Source organism: Halteromyces radiatus (genome assembly GCF_025201355.1).
Source record: "Halteromyces radiatus strain CBS 162.75 chromosome Unknown BX664scaffold_4, whole genome shotgun sequence".
Taxonomy (NCBI): domain Eukaryota; kingdom Fungi; phylum Mucoromycota; class Mucoromycetes; order Mucorales; family Cunninghamellaceae; genus Halteromyces; species Halteromyces radiatus.
Genome location: NW_026251690.1, coordinates 636,101 through 655,541, shown reverse-complemented (window position 1 = coordinate 655,541; position 19,441 = coordinate 636,101). Strand labels below are relative to the sequence as shown.

General features: G+C 34.7%; 8 protein-coding genes across 8 annotated transcripts; 7 read left to right on the top strand and 1 right to left on the bottom strand.

The window, feature by feature from the left end:
• Positions 1 to 277: 277 nt before the first annotated feature.
• Positions 278 to 1,118, top strand: BX664DRAFT_385492 (uncharacterized protein). The gene is made up of 4 exons (XM_051549253.1): positions 278 to 488; positions 578 to 652; positions 739 to 781; positions 866 to 1,118. Exons 1-4 carry the CDS (start codon positions 366 to 368, stop codon positions 940 to 942), a joined length of 318 nt encoding a protein of 105 aa, XP_051399751.1. The 5' UTR covers positions 278 to 365; the 3' UTR covers positions 943 to 1,118.
• A 26-nt stretch (positions 1,119 to 1,144) lies between these two features.
• Positions 1,145 to 3,749, top strand: BX664DRAFT_331698 (Pre-mRNA splicing factor PRP21 like protein-domain-containing protein). Its single transcript, XM_051545188.1, has 8 exons — positions 1,145 to 1,291; positions 1,362 to 1,526; positions 1,617 to 1,770; positions 1,835 to 2,145; positions 2,217 to 2,407; positions 2,483 to 3,003; positions 3,074 to 3,380; positions 3,455 to 3,749. Exons 1-8 carry the CDS (start codon positions 1,171 to 1,173, stop codon positions 3,722 to 3,724), a joined length of 2,040 nt encoding a protein of 679 aa, XP_051399750.1. The 5' UTR covers positions 1,145 to 1,170; the 3' UTR covers positions 3,725 to 3,749.
• Positions 3,750 to 4,562: 813 nt separating this feature from the next.
• BX664DRAFT_331697 (uncharacterized protein) lies at positions 4,563 to 7,144 on the top strand. Its single transcript, XM_051545187.1, has 6 exons — positions 4,563 to 4,785; positions 4,882 to 4,948; positions 5,243 to 5,392; positions 5,535 to 6,311; positions 6,394 to 6,512; positions 6,570 to 7,144. Exons 1-6 carry the CDS (start codon positions 4,750 to 4,752, stop codon positions 7,002 to 7,004), a joined length of 1,584 nt encoding a protein of 527 aa, XP_051399749.1. The 5' UTR covers positions 4,563 to 4,749; the 3' UTR covers positions 7,005 to 7,144.
• Positions 7,145 to 8,678: 1,534 nt separating this feature from the next.
• Positions 8,679 to 9,796, top strand: BX664DRAFT_262178 (rab-GTPase-TBC domain-containing protein; the record flags this gene model as incomplete). The annotated part of the gene is made up of 5 exons (XM_051540709.1): positions 8,679 to 8,838; positions 8,907 to 8,953; positions 9,017 to 9,140; positions 9,206 to 9,693; positions 9,764 to 9,796. Coding segments are annotated over 5 exons (852 nt in total), but the record flags the coding sequence as incomplete, so codon positions are not given.
• Positions 9,797 to 9,974: 178 nt separating this feature from the next.
• Positions 9,975 to 10,151, top strand: BX664DRAFT_236720 (uncharacterized protein; the record flags this gene model as incomplete). The annotated part of the gene is made up of 1 exon (XM_051540185.1): positions 9,975 to 10,151. A coding segment is annotated over one exon (177 nt), but the record flags the coding sequence as incomplete, so codon positions are not given.
• A 302-nt stretch (positions 10,152 to 10,453) lies between these two features.
• BX664DRAFT_385488 (uncharacterized protein) lies at positions 10,454 to 12,746 on the top strand. The gene has a single exon (XM_051549252.1). The coding sequence runs from the start codon at positions 10,463 to 10,465 to the stop codon at positions 12,686 to 12,688; it is 2,226 nt and encodes a 741-aa protein (XP_051399746.1). The 5' UTR covers positions 10,454 to 10,462; the 3' UTR covers positions 12,689 to 12,746.
• Positions 12,747 to 13,430: 684 nt separating this feature from the next.
• Positions 13,431 to 14,159, bottom strand: BX664DRAFT_358526 (uncharacterized protein; the record flags this gene model as incomplete). The annotated part of the gene is made up of 2 exons (XM_051548044.1): positions 13,431 to 13,967; positions 14,054 to 14,159. 2 exons carry the CDS (start codon positions 14,157 to 14,159, stop codon positions 13,465 to 13,467), a joined length of 609 nt encoding a protein of 202 aa, XP_051399745.1. The 3' UTR covers positions 13,431 to 13,464.
• An 864-nt stretch (positions 14,160 to 15,023) lies between these two features.
• BX664DRAFT_296316 (CPSF A subunit region-domain-containing protein) lies at positions 15,024 to 19,409 on the top strand. Its single transcript, XM_051542194.1, has 7 exons — positions 15,024 to 15,420; positions 15,524 to 16,373; positions 16,445 to 17,665; positions 17,744 to 17,912; positions 18,013 to 18,489; positions 18,553 to 18,864; positions 18,955 to 19,409. The coding sequence occupies exons 1-7, from the start codon at positions 15,195 to 15,197 to the stop codon at positions 19,342 to 19,344; spliced, it is 3,645 nt and encodes a 1,214-aa protein (XP_051399744.1). The 5' UTR covers positions 15,024 to 15,194; the 3' UTR covers positions 19,345 to 19,409.
• The last annotated feature ends 32 nt before the right edge of the window (positions 19,410 to 19,441 follow it).

The window sequence follows — 19,441 nt, the reverse complement described above, 5'->3', positions numbered from 1 at the left end:
TAATGATAGCGCCATTCCTTTCATTAGCGTAGATGCCACCAAAGTAATATCTTTATTGCTCATTTGAACACCTTTTCGTAGTAGATCCATGTTACGTAACCATTGATAAGGATTTTCTTCTTCTGTAGCATAGAATCGATCTGACTTGTCAATGTAAAGGAAGTTTCAGAGTAGTATATATTCGTACAGTACACCAGGAAGAAGGTGCATCCCAATCCGTTATTCGTTACGATTTTCCTAAAAAAGTTGCCCGGTGACTGCCAGGTACATTTCTCTTTTTTTTTTTTTTTTTTTTTTTGAAATGTTTAATTTTGAAACTCATCCACTTTTTTTTTTTTCTGCTTCTCTTTCTTTTCGTCTTCAATATGTTTTTCACTCGTGTATTATTTGAAGCAGTAACTGAAGCTTCAGCTGTTAAATCAAGATCCGGTAAAAACTTGTATCAAGTACTTAGTTCTCTTCCCAATCAAGGTGTTGGTTCCCGGGTGGTAAGTTCATTTATTCATTTGTAATTTTACTTTGTGGTTGAAATAAACTCTTTGTTATTACAATATTAACATTGTTTTACTTGAATTAGGCACCTACTAAATATATCAACAATCCTAGCTTGAAGGACAGTTATTATGAAGTTACTAAAGTGAACCTGAAGCCTGTAAGTATATCCTTTTATGTTGCTTTCTTTGTCTATATTTTTATATGAACTTATTCTCAATTCTGATATACTTAAATATGTTATAGGGAACTACTCATGGTCGTGCTTGGGGTGTACAAGTATTGAAAGGTATAAAAATTATAAACTTTTCTTTTTTTTTTTTTTTCTTGTTGAAAGGGAATATGTGTTTATAATTGATGATTTGTATTATAGGAAGAACCATTCAGGACGGCAAGCCAATTGAAATTCGTGGAGGATTGAAATTGAAATGGAAGGAATATAAGGCTTAAAATAGATTGTATAGATATTGTTTTAGTTTATTGGTTTTTATATATAAAGTGTATGTCTTGTAATAATATGTCAAAGAAAATGTATTGGTTTCGTATGCTCTTTACATTTGATACTCCGATGTGACAGCGTGCAGTTGGGCAAATCAAATAAAATTGTTTCTGTTGTTTCTTTTTTCGTCACTTTTTGTCTTTCTTTCACTTTGTTTTTTTTTTTTTCAGTCAACCAAGATGGCTTCAGCAGTGGAACAACCAACAGCAATGAATGTAGATAGTTCAAAACAAGCCAATGAGGCAACAACTACTACGGCTCCTTTAGTTGGCATGATCTACCCTCCTCCTGATATTAGAAGTAAAAGAAATATAACTAATCCTTGTTTCCATTTTATACTTATATATCTACTTTTTTTGTTATTGTATAGAAACTGTCGATAGAGCAGCTCAATTTTTAGCAAACAAAGGTCCTCAACTTGAAGAACGTATTCGTGAAAATGAAAGACACAATCCTCGCTTTTGTTTTATGAATCCTACCGACCCGTACCACGCTTATTATCAATATAAACTTCGGGAAGCACGATCTGCATCTGGTAATACTCTTTTTTCTTTTCTTTTCTTTTCTTTTCTTTTCTTTTCTTTTTTTTTTTATTGAAATTAATAATTATTTATAATTTGATTAGGTGTCATGACAAATGGTGCGATACAGCCAGACACAGTAGATCAATTACAACAACCACAGGAAGAACGACAACAACCTGTAGTGGAAGTAGCTCCTCCTGAGCCTGATTCATTCGAATTTTCTGTCCCTATGCCTGCAATGTCAGCACAAGATCTGTAAGTTTCTTTTCTTTTTTTCGTTTTCCACTTATCATAAAACTTACTTTCTTATTTTTCTTAGCGATATCATCAAACTCACAGCACGATTTGCAGCACGAAACGGTCGGCATTTTATCAGTCAACTTGCTCAACGTGAATCACGCAACTTTCAATTCGATTTTTTACGACCTACTCATAGTTTATTCCCATACTTTACCGAATTGATCAAACAATATTCAAAAGTGTTGGTGCCTCCGGAAGACATCAAGAAGAAATTATCAAAGAACAACAGCCGAACACTATTACTAGATCGAATAAAACAACGTGTGGAATGGACCATTTGGGATGAACGGGAAAAGAAGAAGAGAGCTGAAGAAGATGAAAAGGAAAAATGTAAGTGAACAAGTAAAGGAAATAATAATAATAATAATGAATAACTCACAATATGATTTTTATTTTAATAGTGGCCTATGCAAGTATTGATTGGCATGACTTTGTCGTGGCAGAAACTGTAGAATTTACTGCTGAAGATGAAAAGATGAACTTACCAGCTCCTATGAGTTTACAAGAATTGGAAAGTATGTCCTTGGCTCAACGACGTATGGCCTCTTTATCTGCTATGGATGAGCAAGAAATACCAGACTTTGGCGCTTATGTAAGTTGATTATCAAAAATAAAATAAAAAAAAAAAGGTTCCGGCTGACTCTTCCTTTTTTTTTTTTATGAATAGGAAAAGGCATTGAACAAGGAATTGGGTGGTGAACCTATTGAACAACCAACAGAAGAGAAAGAATTGGAACCAGAAGAACAACAAGAACCACAACCTGATATTCAACAACCTATTGTACCTCCAAATCTCGCTGCCCCTATCAAAATCCGTACTGATTACAAACCCAAGCTCGGTCCACAAACTAAATCTGTTCAAGAAACACAAATTTGTCCACGATGTGGTGAATCTATTCCTATTACTGAAATGGATGAACATATGAGAATTGAATTATTGGATCCCAAATGGAAAGAACAGAAACTTGCCCAGGAAGCCAAGTTACGCGACAGTAATTTGTTACAGGAAGGTACCGATGTGGCCAAGATTTTGAAAAACTTTTCTGGTTACCGATCAGATATCTTTGGTTCAGAGGAAACAGAAATTGGGAAAAAGATTGCCGAAGAAGAATCTGCTCGAGAACGTTTATTACAAGAATCATGGAATCGAGGACAAAATGAAAGTGATAAAAATGGTTTTATATTCGAGTAAGTTGATATTTTTGTTATTAGATGTAATATATACACTAACTCCTTTTTTTTTTTTCTTAATCTTTAGTTCAACTTCAACCGATATGGCAACAGGTACAAATCTACCCTCTACCACATCAGCAAGTGCATTTACCAGTCAATTACCGAATACGTATAATGAATCACAATTATCCAACACGTCCACTGCTACTATTACTTCTACACCAACTATGGATGCAACCACAGCTGCTATTCGGAAAGTGGAAGATGATTCTCTTGCACAAAGTGAAGCTAAACGACAAAAACTTGACAACGTACCATTACCAACACCTAGTACTGTAGTTCCTCCTCCTGCAGCAATCGCACATAATACGTGGGCCCCATCAAATGCTCCTGTAAGTGAATTTGCATATAAATGGAAATTGAATGACCCATATCTCACCATTTTTTTTTTTTTTTGTTATGCTAGACCACTATTCGATTGGTGATACAAACAATCAATTACCCAGAAAAGCCGGAATGGAACCTGAATGGACAAACAATTGAACTAACGGATTTACCATTGACAATGATGATATCAACAGTAAAGGAACGGATCACTTCACAAATTGGAATGCCATATGGGAAACAAAAATTATCCATTCAACAAACTGTAATGGTTAACAGCAAAAACTTGGGATTTTACGGATGCACTGATGGAACTGTTCTTACTTTGGGTTTAAAAGATAGAAAAAAGTAATCTGGTTTTTTTTTTTTTTTTTTATGATGTAGATGTTGGTTTCTATTTTATTTATTTATTTTTATTTTATTATTACTGCACACTTTGTATGAAAAATAAAACATTGACATTATATCTTTTATTCCCATATTTTATTTATTTATTGTTGTCAAATATGAACTTGTAAAGCCATTTACAATAACAATACAGCATTAATGATTCTTCTATTTGTGTAACAAAACAGATCTGAACATCTACATATCCATATGATCCAAGTTACACTCATATGATGAAAAATCCAGTCTTTTATACCTTTTTTTTTGTTTCATTAATGCAATGCAAAGATTTGCTAATATAAATAACTTGATCAAAGCTCCATGGGTAGGTATTGTTATTATTATTATTGTTTAAAAAAATATCAGCTGATCAGATCACCAAGTGTTGATCCACTGACGCCATATATCTTTTATCTTACTTAAATTATAATAACGTGATTTTTGAATAATGATGAAACTATTGGAACATAAAAAAAAAAAAAAAGAAAAAAGAAAAGAAAAGTGTGACGTTTAAGTCAAAGGAAAGTAAGGATGAAAGTAACAATGATGGTTAATTAAACATCCCCCCTTTTAAACAAATACTCCTTCTCTTCAAATAATTGATGATTATCTATTGTATACTACTAGTGATGATAGGAGATGAAAGTCAACTTTAAATCTATCATTTTGGCAAGGGAGAAGGTTCTTTTTTTGAGTGTACAAAGCAAAAAAATTCTCCCATCTATTGAAACCCAGTGTCATCTTTTGTTTGCTTTCCCACTTCTTGGCTGAGATGGAAAAAAAAAAAGAAAGCTCTGCGCCTATGATTCCAGCGCATTGTTTTTTTTTTCTCTCTTTTTCTTTTCTTTTCCTCTTCTTTCTTTATTGATTTCCCCAAAAGACAAGAATAAAAAAAAGAAAACAGGAAATCATTCTCGATACTGTTTTTTTTTCTCTTTTTTTCTTTTTATTCCTTTTTTGTATACATCTTAAAAACAATAATATATAAATATGGCCTCTGATAGTGATTATGACGATGATTTCATGGTAATAATAATAAAAAGGACATCGGGATTGGTGTAAGATGATAAAAATAGTATCCTTCATTATATTAACTAATATATATATTCTTGTATTTTATAGGTAGATACTGATGATATCATGGATGGTGATAGTGATTCTGATTTTGCAAGTTCCCTTAGTGTATCAGGTAAGTCATTCGGTTTTTTTTTTCTTTGGCTCTTATGTTACCTTGTTTGGTCTATATGAAAGAGGGAGAAGGGGTTGGGGGGAAAGAAAGTGGGAGTGATTGATTTTTGGCTGAGTTGTTGTATCCTTTTTTTTTTTTTTTTCAATGTCATTATTTTACCTATTGTTTACATTGTTAGACGAATAAGTTTTTTTTTAAAAATAATAATTATTGCTGCGTATGACACCTTCATAGTTTCGGACTTGATAATATATATCATTAGTATTGACATTTTTTTTTTTTGTTTGTTTGTAGATAACGATGAAGCAGATGATATGGCTTTTGATGGTGCTTTTGCCGAGAAACATGAACGCAAGGCATATGAAGTGGAATTCTCCGTACAAAGTGTACGAAACTTAGTGGATAGTCAAAACAAGGAAATTGAACAAGTGACAACTATTCTTGGTAAGTTTCTTTTTTTTTTTTTTTTTTTCTTGGTCAGATATCATGGGGCTTATCTTGTTAGAAAAAAAAAATGGGAAAAAAAAAGGAGTTTTTTTTTTTTAACCAACAAAAACAAGGGTTACTGATCATTATATATTATCAGGATTACCATCAAAGGATGCAGCAACTTTACTACGCTATTTCAGGTGGAATAAGGAACGATTATTTGAAAGATATATGGATGCGCCCGAAAACGTACTGCGATCGGCCGGTGTGTCAAACTTTTACAACAAAAATGATACCAAACACACTATCATTCTCGCCAAAGATCTTCCATCAACACAACAACCTTTTACTTGCGACATTTGCTGCGATGATGATGCTTCATTGGCTACTGCTGCTGTGGCATGTGGGCATCGATTTTGTATTAATTGCTATCAACAATATTTGACACAGAAAATCAAGGAAGATGGAGAAAGTCGAAGGATAGAATGCCCTCAGGATAAATGCAATGTGATTGTGGATGAAGCTACCGTACAACAAGTGGTGGATGACAAGACATGGGCAAGGTATCGGGAATTGCTGAACCGAACATTTGTAGATGACAACGATTTTTTACGATGGTGCCCTGCCCCTGATTGTGAATATGCTGTGGAATGTCATGTACCAAGTACTTCCTTGACCTCTATTGTTCCTACTGTTCAATGTGCTTGTGGGGATGTCTTTTGTTTTGGTTGTGGATTACCTGATCATCAACCGGCTATTTGCTCTATTGTCAAGAAATGGTTACAAAAATGTTTAGACGATTCGGAAACTGCCAATTGGATTTCGGCTCATACCAAAGAATGTCCAAAATGTCATTCTACTATTGAAAAGAACGGTGGCTGCAATCATATGACTTGTCGGAAATGTCGTCATGAATTTTGTTGGGTGTGTATGGGTAAGTATCTATCTTTTCTTTTCTTTTTTTTTTTTTTCTAAAAAATACAAAAGTGAATAATCGTTCTATTTTTTTTTTGAAGGTCCTTGGTCTGAACATGGTACTTCTTGGTACAATTGTAATCGATTTGATGAAAGAAGTAGCTCTGAAGCGAGAGAAAGTCAAACACAATCAAGATTAAGTCTGGAAAGGTATCTTCATGTAAGTATATAATAAATATTATGAATAAATAAATAAAAACCTTTATTTATTATATAGTACTATAATCGTTATGCAAATCATGAACAATCTGCTAAACTGGATCAAGATCTTTATCAAAAAACGGAAAAGAAAATGGAAGAAATGCAACAAACAAGTGACCTATCATGGATTGAAGTTCAATTTTTGAAAAAGGCGGTGGATATCACGGTACAATGTCGAATGACCTTGAAATGGACTTATGCTTTTGCTTTTTATCTCTCGAAAACAAATCAAACAGCAATCTTTGAAGATAATCAACGGGATTTGGAAATGGCTACGGAACAATTATCAGAACTTTTGGAAAAACCATTGGAACGTGAAAAAATAGCTCAACTACGACAGGCTGTTTTGGATAAGGCTGTGTATGTCAAACATCGTCGTGAAATTCTATTGGAAGATACCGCGAAGGGATTACTAGAAGGAAGATGGTCTTTTATTGTAGATGTCAAATGATATGGTCAAAATTTTAGTATCAAGTGTAGCAATCAACCATATCTTTTTTTTTTTGTAGCTCTTTAGTCTAGTAACCCCTCTCGTATATTTTTTTTTATTTCTTTTATTCTCAAAATAAAGTCTTTTTTTTTTGAAGTGTATTTCTTTTATGCAAAAAGTGAATTCGGGATTTCAAACCATTTCACTCACTCTTGTTCTTTCTTTGTATAAAGGACACTTGGAAAAAGTAATAATATGTAGATATTGATTTATAATGATTTTTTTTTTTGATCCAATAGATACAAGAAAAGAGACTGTGTTGAAAGGAACAAAAGTAATAAAAGGCAATCAGTTCATTAAACAGAAAGAGCGGTAAAATGTCTATTCAGTAGCTCTAGTCCCTGCATCTTTATTAACGTTGACATTATGGTAATGTGTGTAGATGATTTACTATTTATATAGTCAGTGTTTTATAATTATTAGTTTTACAGTATGATAAATAAACAGATTTATGATATGCGTCATGCTTCGTATACATTGTACTTTAATATTTATATATATAATACAAGTTTGTATGTAATATTTTTTGTGCATCAAAATCGCAAAGGCTGTACAACCTTTGTTCATGAATCAAAAATGGAAACCTCTTGAACATTTTCAATCACCGTCTAAGATCTAGTAGCTTTTTAATCTTTTTTTTGATATTTCCAAATTTTGAGGTTCTTCCTTTTTTTTTTTTTTTTTCTGCTTCCTTTAACTCAATACAGGGAGCAACCCTTTTGCTCTCTCTTTTCTATCGCTCTTTTTAATCACTCCTACCTCTCTTTATTTATATCCCTTTTATTCTATTTATATTCCTTTTTCTTTTACTTTTTTTTTTTATATCTATTTACCACTCGACTACGAATACCAATGTCGACTTCATCCGACGACAGAAAATTAAAGTCAAAAACTTCTTTAACACGATCCTTTACAGCTAGATATAATACGTCTTCTCCAAAGAAACGTTCCAGTCGACAACGTACATCTTCTTTCAGTGCCTTTTTTCGTAGACGACCATCTTCTTCCCAATTATCAACTTCAGCAAATACCCCGTTTCCAGATAATTCTCCATCAGACTTTCATCAAGCTTCATCTTCTTTTTTAACTGTTAACGATTCAGTTAGAGGTGGTGGGACTTCATCAGTAGATAGTGGTTCAGATGACGACGACGACGATATAGATCACAATAATATCAATAATTACAACAATAATTCTCATCTTCACCCTTCTACAAACAGCAACAACGACGCTAACAAAACACCTAATTTACAATTGAATACCTCTGGGATAAGTTTGAATGATGCTACTGCTACTACTGCTGATACTGGTTTTCTAGCTCCTACGAGTGCACCTTTAGAAAAAAAACTATCTACTTCCTTCAAAGAAAAATTACATCTTTCTCGACGATCCCAAAGTACGAAAATTGCCAATCATACTGAATCTACACACCAAAGCGTTTTTCGGGCATGGAGATCACATCATCATCATCATAACGATAATGGAACGACAAGTGGATTACCGAAACTTTATGATGATGGAAAAGGTCTATACCCTCCTCCTCAAACAATAGATCCAAATCGTAGGTAAAACTTTTTTATTTATTATAAATAAATAAGAGTGTGCTGATCAATTTATTTTATTTTATTTTTCAGTAGAGATCAATATAGATTTGTTCGATCTACACAATGGGTTACTGCTGAAGAATATGATGCATTTGAACAACAATATTTAGAAATTACACAGAGACGATCTCAAAAATGGCGAACATTATTAGAGGAAAACAATGGTGATTGGCCTCCAAGGTCAAGTAAATGTAAGTTTCTCAATTTTTTTTTTTCTCATTTGACAGAAGCACTCATATCTTCGCATCTCATATTCTAGTCAAGCGATATGTAAGAAAAGGTATCCCTCCTGAGTTTCGATCTCAAGTAAGTACAAAGTATTATAATCAAGATACATTTTTTTCCTCCTTTATTTATTATTATTGTTAGGCTTGGTTTCATTATAGTGGTGGTCAGAAAAAAATGCAAGCTCATGTTGGTGTTTATCAAGAATGTGTTGATAAGGCTATGGCTATGGGATTAGACAGTGAATATCTCGATATCATAGAAAGAGGTAAGTAATAAAAGAATATCTTTTTTTTTTGGTAACTGATTATTTATGATAAATTATTGTAATAGATCTCCATCGTACTTTTCCTGACAATGATCTCTTCAAATCAAAAAACTCGAATGCCTCTGCTGCTGCTGCTACTACTGTGCCTCCACGTCCTCAGGAAGATGATATGCCTGCCATACAAAAATTACGAAGATTACTATACGCCTTCTCAGTATATTCACCATCTATTGGTTACTGTCAATCCTTGAATTATATTGCTGGACTACTTTTATTATTTATGGAAGAAGAAGAGGCATTCTGGACATTTGTGGTATTGATTCATGATATTCTCCCACCCAACGTATATGATACTACTATGGAAGGTGCAAATATAGATCAGAATGTTTTGATGATGTTATTATCGGAAAGATGTCCACGTATTTGGCAACGTTTGGCGGATGGAAGATCATTTTGGGAATGTGAAGATCCAAATGGTCTTGGATTACCAACAAGTTCTTTGGTGACAAGTCACTGGTTTCTTACTTTATTTATCAACATTTTACCAACAGAGGTAACCATCAACAAAAGGAAAAAAAAAAAAAGATAGATGACGGATTTTTTTTTTTTTTTCGTTTGTGTAGTCTGTTCTTCGTGTTTGGGATTGTTTATTCTAGTAAGTAATTACAACGTCAATTTGAAAAATGATATAAATCTATGATTGTATGCGCTGGTCGGAGATCTGATGGCTCACACTCTTTTATTTTCCTTTTTCGTAGTGAAGGGCGAAAGGCATTGATGAGAACGGCTTTAGCTATTTTTAAATTGAATGAACATCAAATCCTTTCGGTGACAGATCCTTTAGAAGTTTTCCAAGTGGTTCAAAATATGCCCAAACGAATGGTGGATTGTCACAAACTGATGGATTGTACTTATCACAAATATGCTTCTATCACTCGAATCAATGATCAAGATTTGGAACGAAGAAGACAACTTTTTAAAACTCGACGAGAAGAACGACGAAAAAACAAGAACACATCATCAACAACAAAACTCAAGCGTGGTGGGGTAGCAGGTACTATTCTCTTCAAAGCAAAGGAAGCAAGACGATTCGTTGAACGCGCCAAACCTGTACGACCGAAATAATACTAGTTTTATCTTGTTAGCTTAGTTAAATTTTTTTACTTTTTAGCTGCGGGGCTCTGCGGCAAGTTGTCGTAGTCTCACTCATTTTAATAAAATTAATAAATCAATTTTTTTTATTTTTCTATCTTTTCCTTTCTTTCTTTCTTTTTTTTTTTTTTACTTTCTTGTGGACTTTTTTTTTTTTTTTTCTTACCGTCATGTCTTTTGCTACTTTTCCTTCTTCTCTTCCTTTCTTTGCCTCTTTACATGACCAGTCATTGTTGGACCAAGAAATCGATGCTTTATCTGCTCAAGTGAACAAGGAACAAAAGAAGACCAAGACACGTGATAGTCAAGCTTTCATGGACGCGTTACAACAAGTGGAAAAACTCACAGTGACAACCAATGGTGCTGTAGCTCATTCTACCTCGTCGGATCCTTGCTTGGATTTATATGCTTCTATGGTGGGTAAGGATTGTTCCTCTGATGCTTTGGCTGCTGCTTATGACAAAGATCCTGATACCACTCTCAAGTTGATCTTCCATTGTCGGTCTATTCATGATGGCAAGATGAACAAAATGGGATTCTATACGGCTTTCCTATGGTTACTCAAACACCATCCCAAAACCGCACTTTGTAACATGGATGTTTTGGTTAAAGGTACTATTCCAAATCGCCCAGTGGAAGACAAGAACAACGATAAGGATGATGATTGGGAAGTCGTGGACAAGGATGAAAAGGCTATCTACTACAAGTCTCATGGTTATTGGAAGGATCTTCTCAACATTCTATGTATTTATACAACTGAAGGAGTGGACGGCAAGGAATTTACTGCATTGAATCATCCAAGACAAGAATACGATCCTGAACATCATCGAGCTAGACGCAAGGCACGTCGTGCTTTTTGTGCCTCTTTGGAAGGTCTCCCTCAGGAAGAAGTGGATCGTCTACGAAAGGAACGGGTGGATGCAAGCAAGGAACGTCAAAACATGGAAAAACAAGCACAAATGGAAAAACGAAGAAGGGTACGACAAGAACGAAATGACAAGGTGGTGCGTTTATTGACCGAGGATCCTCTTTATCGTGCTTTACATTTCACTGTGGCTCGACTCTTTGCGGCTCAATTGAAACTGGATCAACAAACCGTGCTGGCATACGAGAAGAACGAATCCAAGGATGATGACAGATATGCATTGGCGAACAAGATCAGTCTGGCTGGTAAATGGGCACCTTCTCTTGGTTGTTCTCACGACAAATATACGATGATTGTTACCTCCATTGCTGAAATACTCTTCCTTCCCTCTGCTAATGGTGATGATGAAGATCGAACATATCACCTGAATGAAGCTCGCGATCAGTACCGACGACATATCACCTCTGTTTTACGGAAAGCAATGGATGTCACTGAACGAAGAATGGCTCTCAATGAATGGAACAAGATCAACTTTAGTCATGTGCCTTCTCTTTGTATGCAAAGAAACTCGAAACATTTTTTGAAACATGTACCAAATGAATATCAAGCTTTTCTCCAAGGTGTTGCCAATGGGACTCGTAAGGTGAGCGGTGCTGTACTAGGACCTCATGACTTTGTGGAACGGGCTCGTGCATTGAACAAAGGAAATCAAGATGAAGAAACAATCAAGGCGGAAAGACTCTTGTTGGATGGACAATGGAAAACCTATATTCGAGCCATTCAAGAGGCTTGTGGACCTGAACATGCTCTTCGAAGTTCATTGGCAATTTGTGATACTTCTGGCTCCATGACATATGGTCAAAACTCGGTAGAACCTCTCAATGCAGCTATTGGACTTTCATTGACGTTGATGGCTCTGGCTGCTCAACCTTTTGCTGGCACCATGATTTCTTTCTCAGAACACCCTTCAATCATCTCAATCGATACGACTTTATCTTTTGCTGATCAAGTGGAAAAGGTATTAGCATCCGAATGGGGTATGTCAACCAATCTCTATGCAGTGTTTGTGGATCTATTATTACCTATGGCCAAGAAATTCAACCTCAAGCAAGAAGACATGGTCAAGCGATTGTTTGTGTTTACGGATATGCAATTCAACAATGTGACACCCTCTGTTGATGATGATGATGGTCAGTTTGATACTTTGTGGGAAACTGTGGTCAAGGAATATGAAAAAGCTGGTTATGTACCTCCTGAAATCGTATGGTGGAATCTCAATGCTCTTGGGAATAGTGAATTGACTTTACAAGCAACCAAGGATTCAAAAGGTGTGGCGATGGTGGCTGGTTTCTCCCAAAATATGCTCAAGAACTTTATGGATGGTGATGAAGTGGCCAGTGAAATTGTACCTCCTAGTCGATGGGAATTGCAGGAACAAGAGGATCGTATCAAATCTCAATTATCTCCCTTGGAAGTCATGATGAAGGATATTGGAAAGGATAGTTTTAGTAGTCTTGTAGTATTTGATTAGTGGTAATTTTTTGTATATAGGATTGTAAATAAATAAAAAAAAAAGTATATTTTCGCTATTTTTCTTATTATTCTATTTGGTAAAAGGATGATCGATTTGTTCCAATCCATCTTTCCTCCTTTTTTTTTTTTTTTTTTTTTTTTTTTTTTTTGCCCCTTCATCCCCACCTCCTTCATAAGCTATACTGGTAAGATGACTTGACAAATAGCAACAATAAGAAACATTGGATTGATATGAATTGAGCACATGGCTCCCTTTCTTTCTCTCTCTCTCTGTCTTTTTTTTTTTTTTTTTGGTAAAGTATATAGCTATAATCGACTATTACTGCCAAATAAATCATGTCGCATATGACCTTTTTTTGGTGTCTACCGATTCTTGGGAAAGAATTTAAATAGTCAAGGGATGAAAGGAGATAAGGTAAGCAAACATGTACTATAATTGCAGATGAAATCATTTTCATATATACTCACGAACTAATTTTTATTTTTATTTTTGGATTTTCGAGCTTTACTGCATCATACTTTGTTGGATTCCATAGATCAAACAACCTTGGATAAGGTGATGGGGTGTTATTTACATTTAGATGGCTTTTTTTTTGTTTGTTATTTATTTTATACTAGTAGCAACAAAGTCAAATAAAAATAAAGTAAAAAAAAAAAAAAGGTAGACGATGATAAATAGAAAATAAGAGTTTTATTTTATTTATTTATTTTTCAAAACTAACACAAAAAAAAAAAAAAAGGAAAGAAAGAAAAAGGTAATTTATAGATAGAAACTTAGTAGAACCAAGCAGTAATAGCAATAATGGCAAATAAAGAGGATAGCCATTGGACATGCAAAGTATCAGCAGCAGAGGGTGATACAGTGGAAGAAGCAGCGGGAGTCAGACTACTGGATGACAAGGATGGACGAAGAGTGGAAGAAGGTAAGATGGATGAAGGAGAGAAGGATGATAATGATGATGATGATGCTAATGATGATAAAGAACTAAGACTGACAGAAGCACTTGTGGCGGATGAAAGAGAGGCAGTGATACTGCTACTTTCACTTCTTGTTGCGGATGCAGAGATGGATTCAGTAGCACTCGAGGATGCATCACTACTAGCGGTGGCACTAGGTAATGAAGTACCTGAAACAGTAGCTGATGCCTGGGCAGTGATGGATGCTTCAGTAGCACTTTGTGTTTCCTTGGGTGTTGCACCGGGCCAATGTTGTGAAATACATCCATCATAACAATCATTATCATCACAACCAGATAAACAGCTTTGAGTAGATCCAACTATATTTTTTTTTTTTTTTTAAAAAAAAAAAGGAAAGAATCAATTATCCATTCATTCATTTTTCTTCATCTTTTTCTATACTTACTGCATTCTGACAAACAATCAGCATCTGTGGGTTCACAAGAACATTGTGCATTGATTTGAATTGCTGCCAAAAGACCGAAAAGAGCAAAGAGACCGAGATTTTTCATAATGATTTCAATATAAATGTTAAAGAAAAAAACATAAAAAAAGAAAAATCAACAGTGTTTTATAGTCTATCGAAAAGTCAAAAAAAAAGATCGACCCCCTTTCTTCTGTACCAAGGAGCAATACAGAAAAAAAAAACATACTAAAACTTGTGGATCTTCTGCACTCCGTAAGTACTTTATCATATTGGCGCTTTTTTATCATCGCCATCGTGAACCCCTGAAGTCGTATTTTTTTTTTTTTTTTAGTACCAATTCCCTTTGTAGGATAATACAAAAATAAATGCCCTTACAGTTATAATCAATCCATGATGAATCTGTTTTGACTCCTATTTTCATGTTTTCTTTTGATGATTATTTTGCTTTCTTATCAAGTACTTCAAATCATTGATTTTCAAGAACTATTTAATGCATATGTATTGATATATATAAAAATAAAAATAAAAAAAAGTTCTCGAATAACAAAAATGGAACAGCCTCTATCCCCCCTTTCCTTTTTTTTTTTTTCTTTCCTCCAGAAGTACCGCCACCATCAATACATCGAATAATTTAAAGTAAAAAAGATGATCCTATTGGTTGAAACATGCCTTTCATATATTGTCTTTTTTTTTTTTGTTTTTTTCTGTAAAGACATAAATAATAAAAACAAGTCGATCAATATGCTAATAAAATGATTTGTTTCTCTTAGTTGTTTGGTAAAGGTCAAAAAGGCAATGCAGAAAAAAAAAAAAAAGACCCTATATACAGGAAGCGCGGCGTTTGAAACCAAAAAGCCACTATATGGTTGGAGACCTAATTTTTGTGTCGTGTGCTTCTCTCTCTACCGCTTGAACATTTCTTCTCTTTTTTTTTTTTTTTTCTTTTTTTCTGATTGGTACATTGTGTTCTTGTTTACTTCCACAAACAGGTTCATTGATATATACCAAAACTGATAACTATATTACCTTCTTTACATTCTCTTAAATAACAACAATTCTCGTTGTACCATTCGCGCGACGTTGACAACATCTATTGAACGATATATATATAAGAATCATCATGTATTTATACAACTTGACTCTCAATGCTTCGACATCCATCAATCAAGCCATCCATGGTAATTTCTCTGGAACAAAACAACAAGAAATTGTAGTGGCACGCCAAACTCGACTAGAACTTCTCAAACCTGATACGTCCACCGGCAAATTACACACCATGTTATCTCATGAATGTTTTGGTCTTATTCGATCCATCAAACCATTCCGTCTTACTGGTGCTTCAAAAGGTAAATATAGATATTTTTGGTACAAAAAAAAAAAAAAAAAAGAGTTTAATATAGATTATCTTATTCTAATTGGAACACTTTTCTTTTCTTTTTTTTTAAATAGATTATATTGTTGTTGGTTCTGATTCTGGTCGTATTGTTATTCTAGAATACAATCCTATAAAGAATTGTTTTGACAAAGTACATGAAGAAACATTTGGAAAAACAGGTACTCGACGTATTGTGCCTGGTCAATACTTAGCAACTGATCCCAAAGGACGTGCAGTGATGATTGGTGCCGTAGAAAAGCAAAAGTTAGTATATATTCTTAATCGCGACTCATCAGCAAAATTGACAATATCGTCACCTTTGGAAGCACACAAATCACATACTATTCATCATGATATTGTTGGTCTAGATGTTGGATTCGAAAACCCTATTTTTGGATGTTTGGAGGTGGATTATTCTGAAGTGGATCAGGATCCAACAGGTGAAGCGGTTAAGGAAGTAGAAAAGACATTAACTTATTATGAACTCGATCTTGGGCTCAATCATGTGGTACGAAAATGGTCTGAACCTGTGGATAGAACGGCAAATTTATTAATTCCTGTTCCTGGTGGGAATGATGGTCCTTCTGGTGTTCTTGTCTGCTCTGAAAATGTGATTACTTACAAACATCAAGATATGCCTGAATTCCGTCTCCCTATCATCCGACGTGCTCAACCTCTTGAAGATGCTTCTCGTGGTATTATTATCAGTGCTTTTGCTGTACATAAAATGAAAATTAACAAAAAGACTCAATTCTTCTTCCTCCTACAATCTGAAGCTGGTGATATCTATAAGGTGACAATCGATCATGCTGAGGGTGTGGTTCAAAATATGACAATCAAATACTTTGACACTGTACCTATAGCTACTGCTATGTGTATTTTGAAGAGTGGATTCTTATTTGTGGCTAGTGAATTTGGAAATCAGTAAGTAAAATGTTCACAATATATATTATTATCTTTATTCATTCTTTTTTTTTTTATTTTTTTTATTATAGTCAACAATATTCAATTGAAAACCTTGGGGATGATCCAGATGATCCTGAAATCTCTGCATCTGATTTTATGGAAGTGGAAGAATCACAAGAAGAAACTCCTCTTGTCTACTTTACACCAAGACCATTGAAGAATTTACTGATGGTAGATGAATTAGAATCATTTGCACCAATGATGGATAGCAAAGTGCTCAACTTGGCGGATGAAGAATCACCTCGTATATATGGTATCTGTGGAAATGGAGCTCGATCAACTTTCCGAATCATGAATCAAGGATTGGAAGTATCAGAATTAGCAGTCAGTGAATTACCAGGAAATCCAAGTGCTGTATGGACAACTAAATTACGATATGATGATGATTTTCAATCCTACATTGTGGTGTCCTTTGTGAATGCGACTTTGGTGTTGTCTATTGGTGAAACAGTGGAAGAAGTGGCGGATACTGGCTTAATGACAAATACACCAACCCTTGCTGTACAACAACTAGGTGAAGATTCTCTTGTACAAGTATATCCTCATGGCGTTCGTCACATCCGAGCTGATAAACGTGTCAATGAATGGCGTGTCCCTGGTGGTCAAGTAATTGTGCAAGCAGCAACCAATAATCGACAAGTAGTAGTGGCGTTATCAAATAGTGAATTGATTTACTTTGAATTGGACAATATGGATCAACTAAATGAACATCATGAACGAAAACAAATGCCTACCAATGTCGCCTGTCTTGCCTTAGGCGATGTACCAGAAGGACGACAACGATATCCTCATTTAGCGGTTGGATGTGATGATCATACAGTACGTATCCTTAGTTTGGATCCTGAAGCCTGTATGGAACCTGTATCTATGCAAGCTCTTCAAGGTGTAGCTTCAAGTTTATCTATTTTAGAAATGTTTGATACTGGATCAACAAAGGGTCATGGCACTCAATATCTAAATATTGGTATGGCTAATGGTATCTTGCTTCGTACTGTTCTGGATACTGTTACTGGTCAATTATCAGAATCTCGTACACGTTTCTTGGGTCCACGTCCTGTCAAACTTTTCAAGGTCTCAACACAAGGTCAACCTGCTCTATTGGCTCTTTCTTCAAAACCATGGTTAAGCTATACATTCCAAAACCGTTTACATCTTACTCCTCTCAGTTATGATACTTTGGAATATGGTAGTATGTTTTCAAGTGAACAATGTAATGAAGGAATGGTCGCTATTACCGGTAACACCCTTAGGTAAGTGTTGATGTTTGATAAAAAAAAATTTATCTAAAATTACTTATCTTTTTTTTTTTTTTTTTTTTTGGTAAATAGGATTTTCTCTGTGGACAAGTTAGGCAACACATTCAATCAAGTCTCAATTCCTTTGAAATATACACCTCGTCAATTTGCATTACATCATACAACACGTACTTTTATTGTAGTGGAAAGTGATCATGCTACGTATTCTCAGGCTGAAAAGGTGAAGGATTTGGCTATCAAGGTAAGAAATAATAATAATAAATAAAAAAAAAGAGATTTTGAAAAAAAAAGAGGAGTAAACGTTTTATTGTTATGACTGACGTATATATGATGATAAATAGGAAAAGGAAGGACTTGAAATAGATCCCGATATGGTGAACTTGGATCCTGTACAATTTGGACATGTAAGAAACTCCAAAGGTAAATGGGCAAGTTGTATCCGATTGATTGAACCTTTCCAAGGTGAAACTTTACAAGAAATTGAATTGGATGAAAATGAAGCTGCTTTTAGTGTCACAGTAGTACAATTTGCTTCAAATCCTCATGCTTCTGATGCGTTGGAACAATTCATAGTGGTTGGTACTGGTACCGATGTGACTCTGGCACCTCGAGGATGCTCTTCTGGTTATTTACGATTATATCGTCCAGTCCTTGCTGAAGATCAAAGACTTCAATTGGAACTGATACACAAAACTCCAGTGGAAGAAGTACCTTATGCAATGACTGATTTCCATGGTCGTCTTTTGGTGGGTATTGGTAAAACACTTCGTATCTATGATGTGGGTCGAAAGAAAATGTTACGGAAATGTGAATCAAGGGTAAGTTAACTTTTTTTTTAATACATATATGAATGATGATCTCACACTTTTATATATATATAGTGTATTCCAAATTGTATTGTTACGCTAGAAACTCGAGGGGATCGTATTGTAGTGGGTGACGTTCAAGAATCAGTACATTATGCATTATATCAACGATCTGAGAATCGTATTGCAGTATTTGCAGATGATACTACACCTCGATGGACAACATCATCTACAATGGTTGATTATGATACAGTAGCTGGAGGTGACAAGTTTGGTAACTTTTTCGTGGATCGATTATCACAAACAACAAGTCAGGAAATTGATGAAGATACTACTGGAAATCGTATATTTTATGAAAAAGGTTATTTAAATGGTGCTCCCAATAAGGTAAAATCTCTCTCTCTTGAAGAAAATAAGAATATATAAAAGAAAAAGCTTAATTATTTATTTATTATTATTATTATTATTATTTGTTAGTTGAGCAACATTTGTAATTACTTTGTAGGCGACATTATCACATCTATTCATCGAACTAGTCTGATATCAGGTGGACGAGAAGTCATATTGACAAGTACATTACAAGGATCGATTAGTATGTATGTTCCATTTGTTGCCAAAGAAGACATTGAATTCTTCCAAATGTTAGAAATGCATATGCGAACGGAAGCTCCTCCCTTGGCTGGTCGTGATCATCTTAGTTATCGTGGTTATTATATCCCTGTCAAGTCAGTGATTGATGGTGATCTTTGTGAACAATTCAATACGCTTCCTGCTGAAAAGAGAAGAATGATTGCTGAAGAATTGGATCGAACAGTGGGTGAAGTCCAAAAGAAGATAGAAGATATGCGGGTACGATCTGGATATTAACCCTGGTTGTCGATTGGTTCGATCTTTTTTTTTTTGGTGGTGATACTCGGAGAATAGAATAGTTCTTATCTTTTTTTTTTTTTTTTTTTTTGCTTTG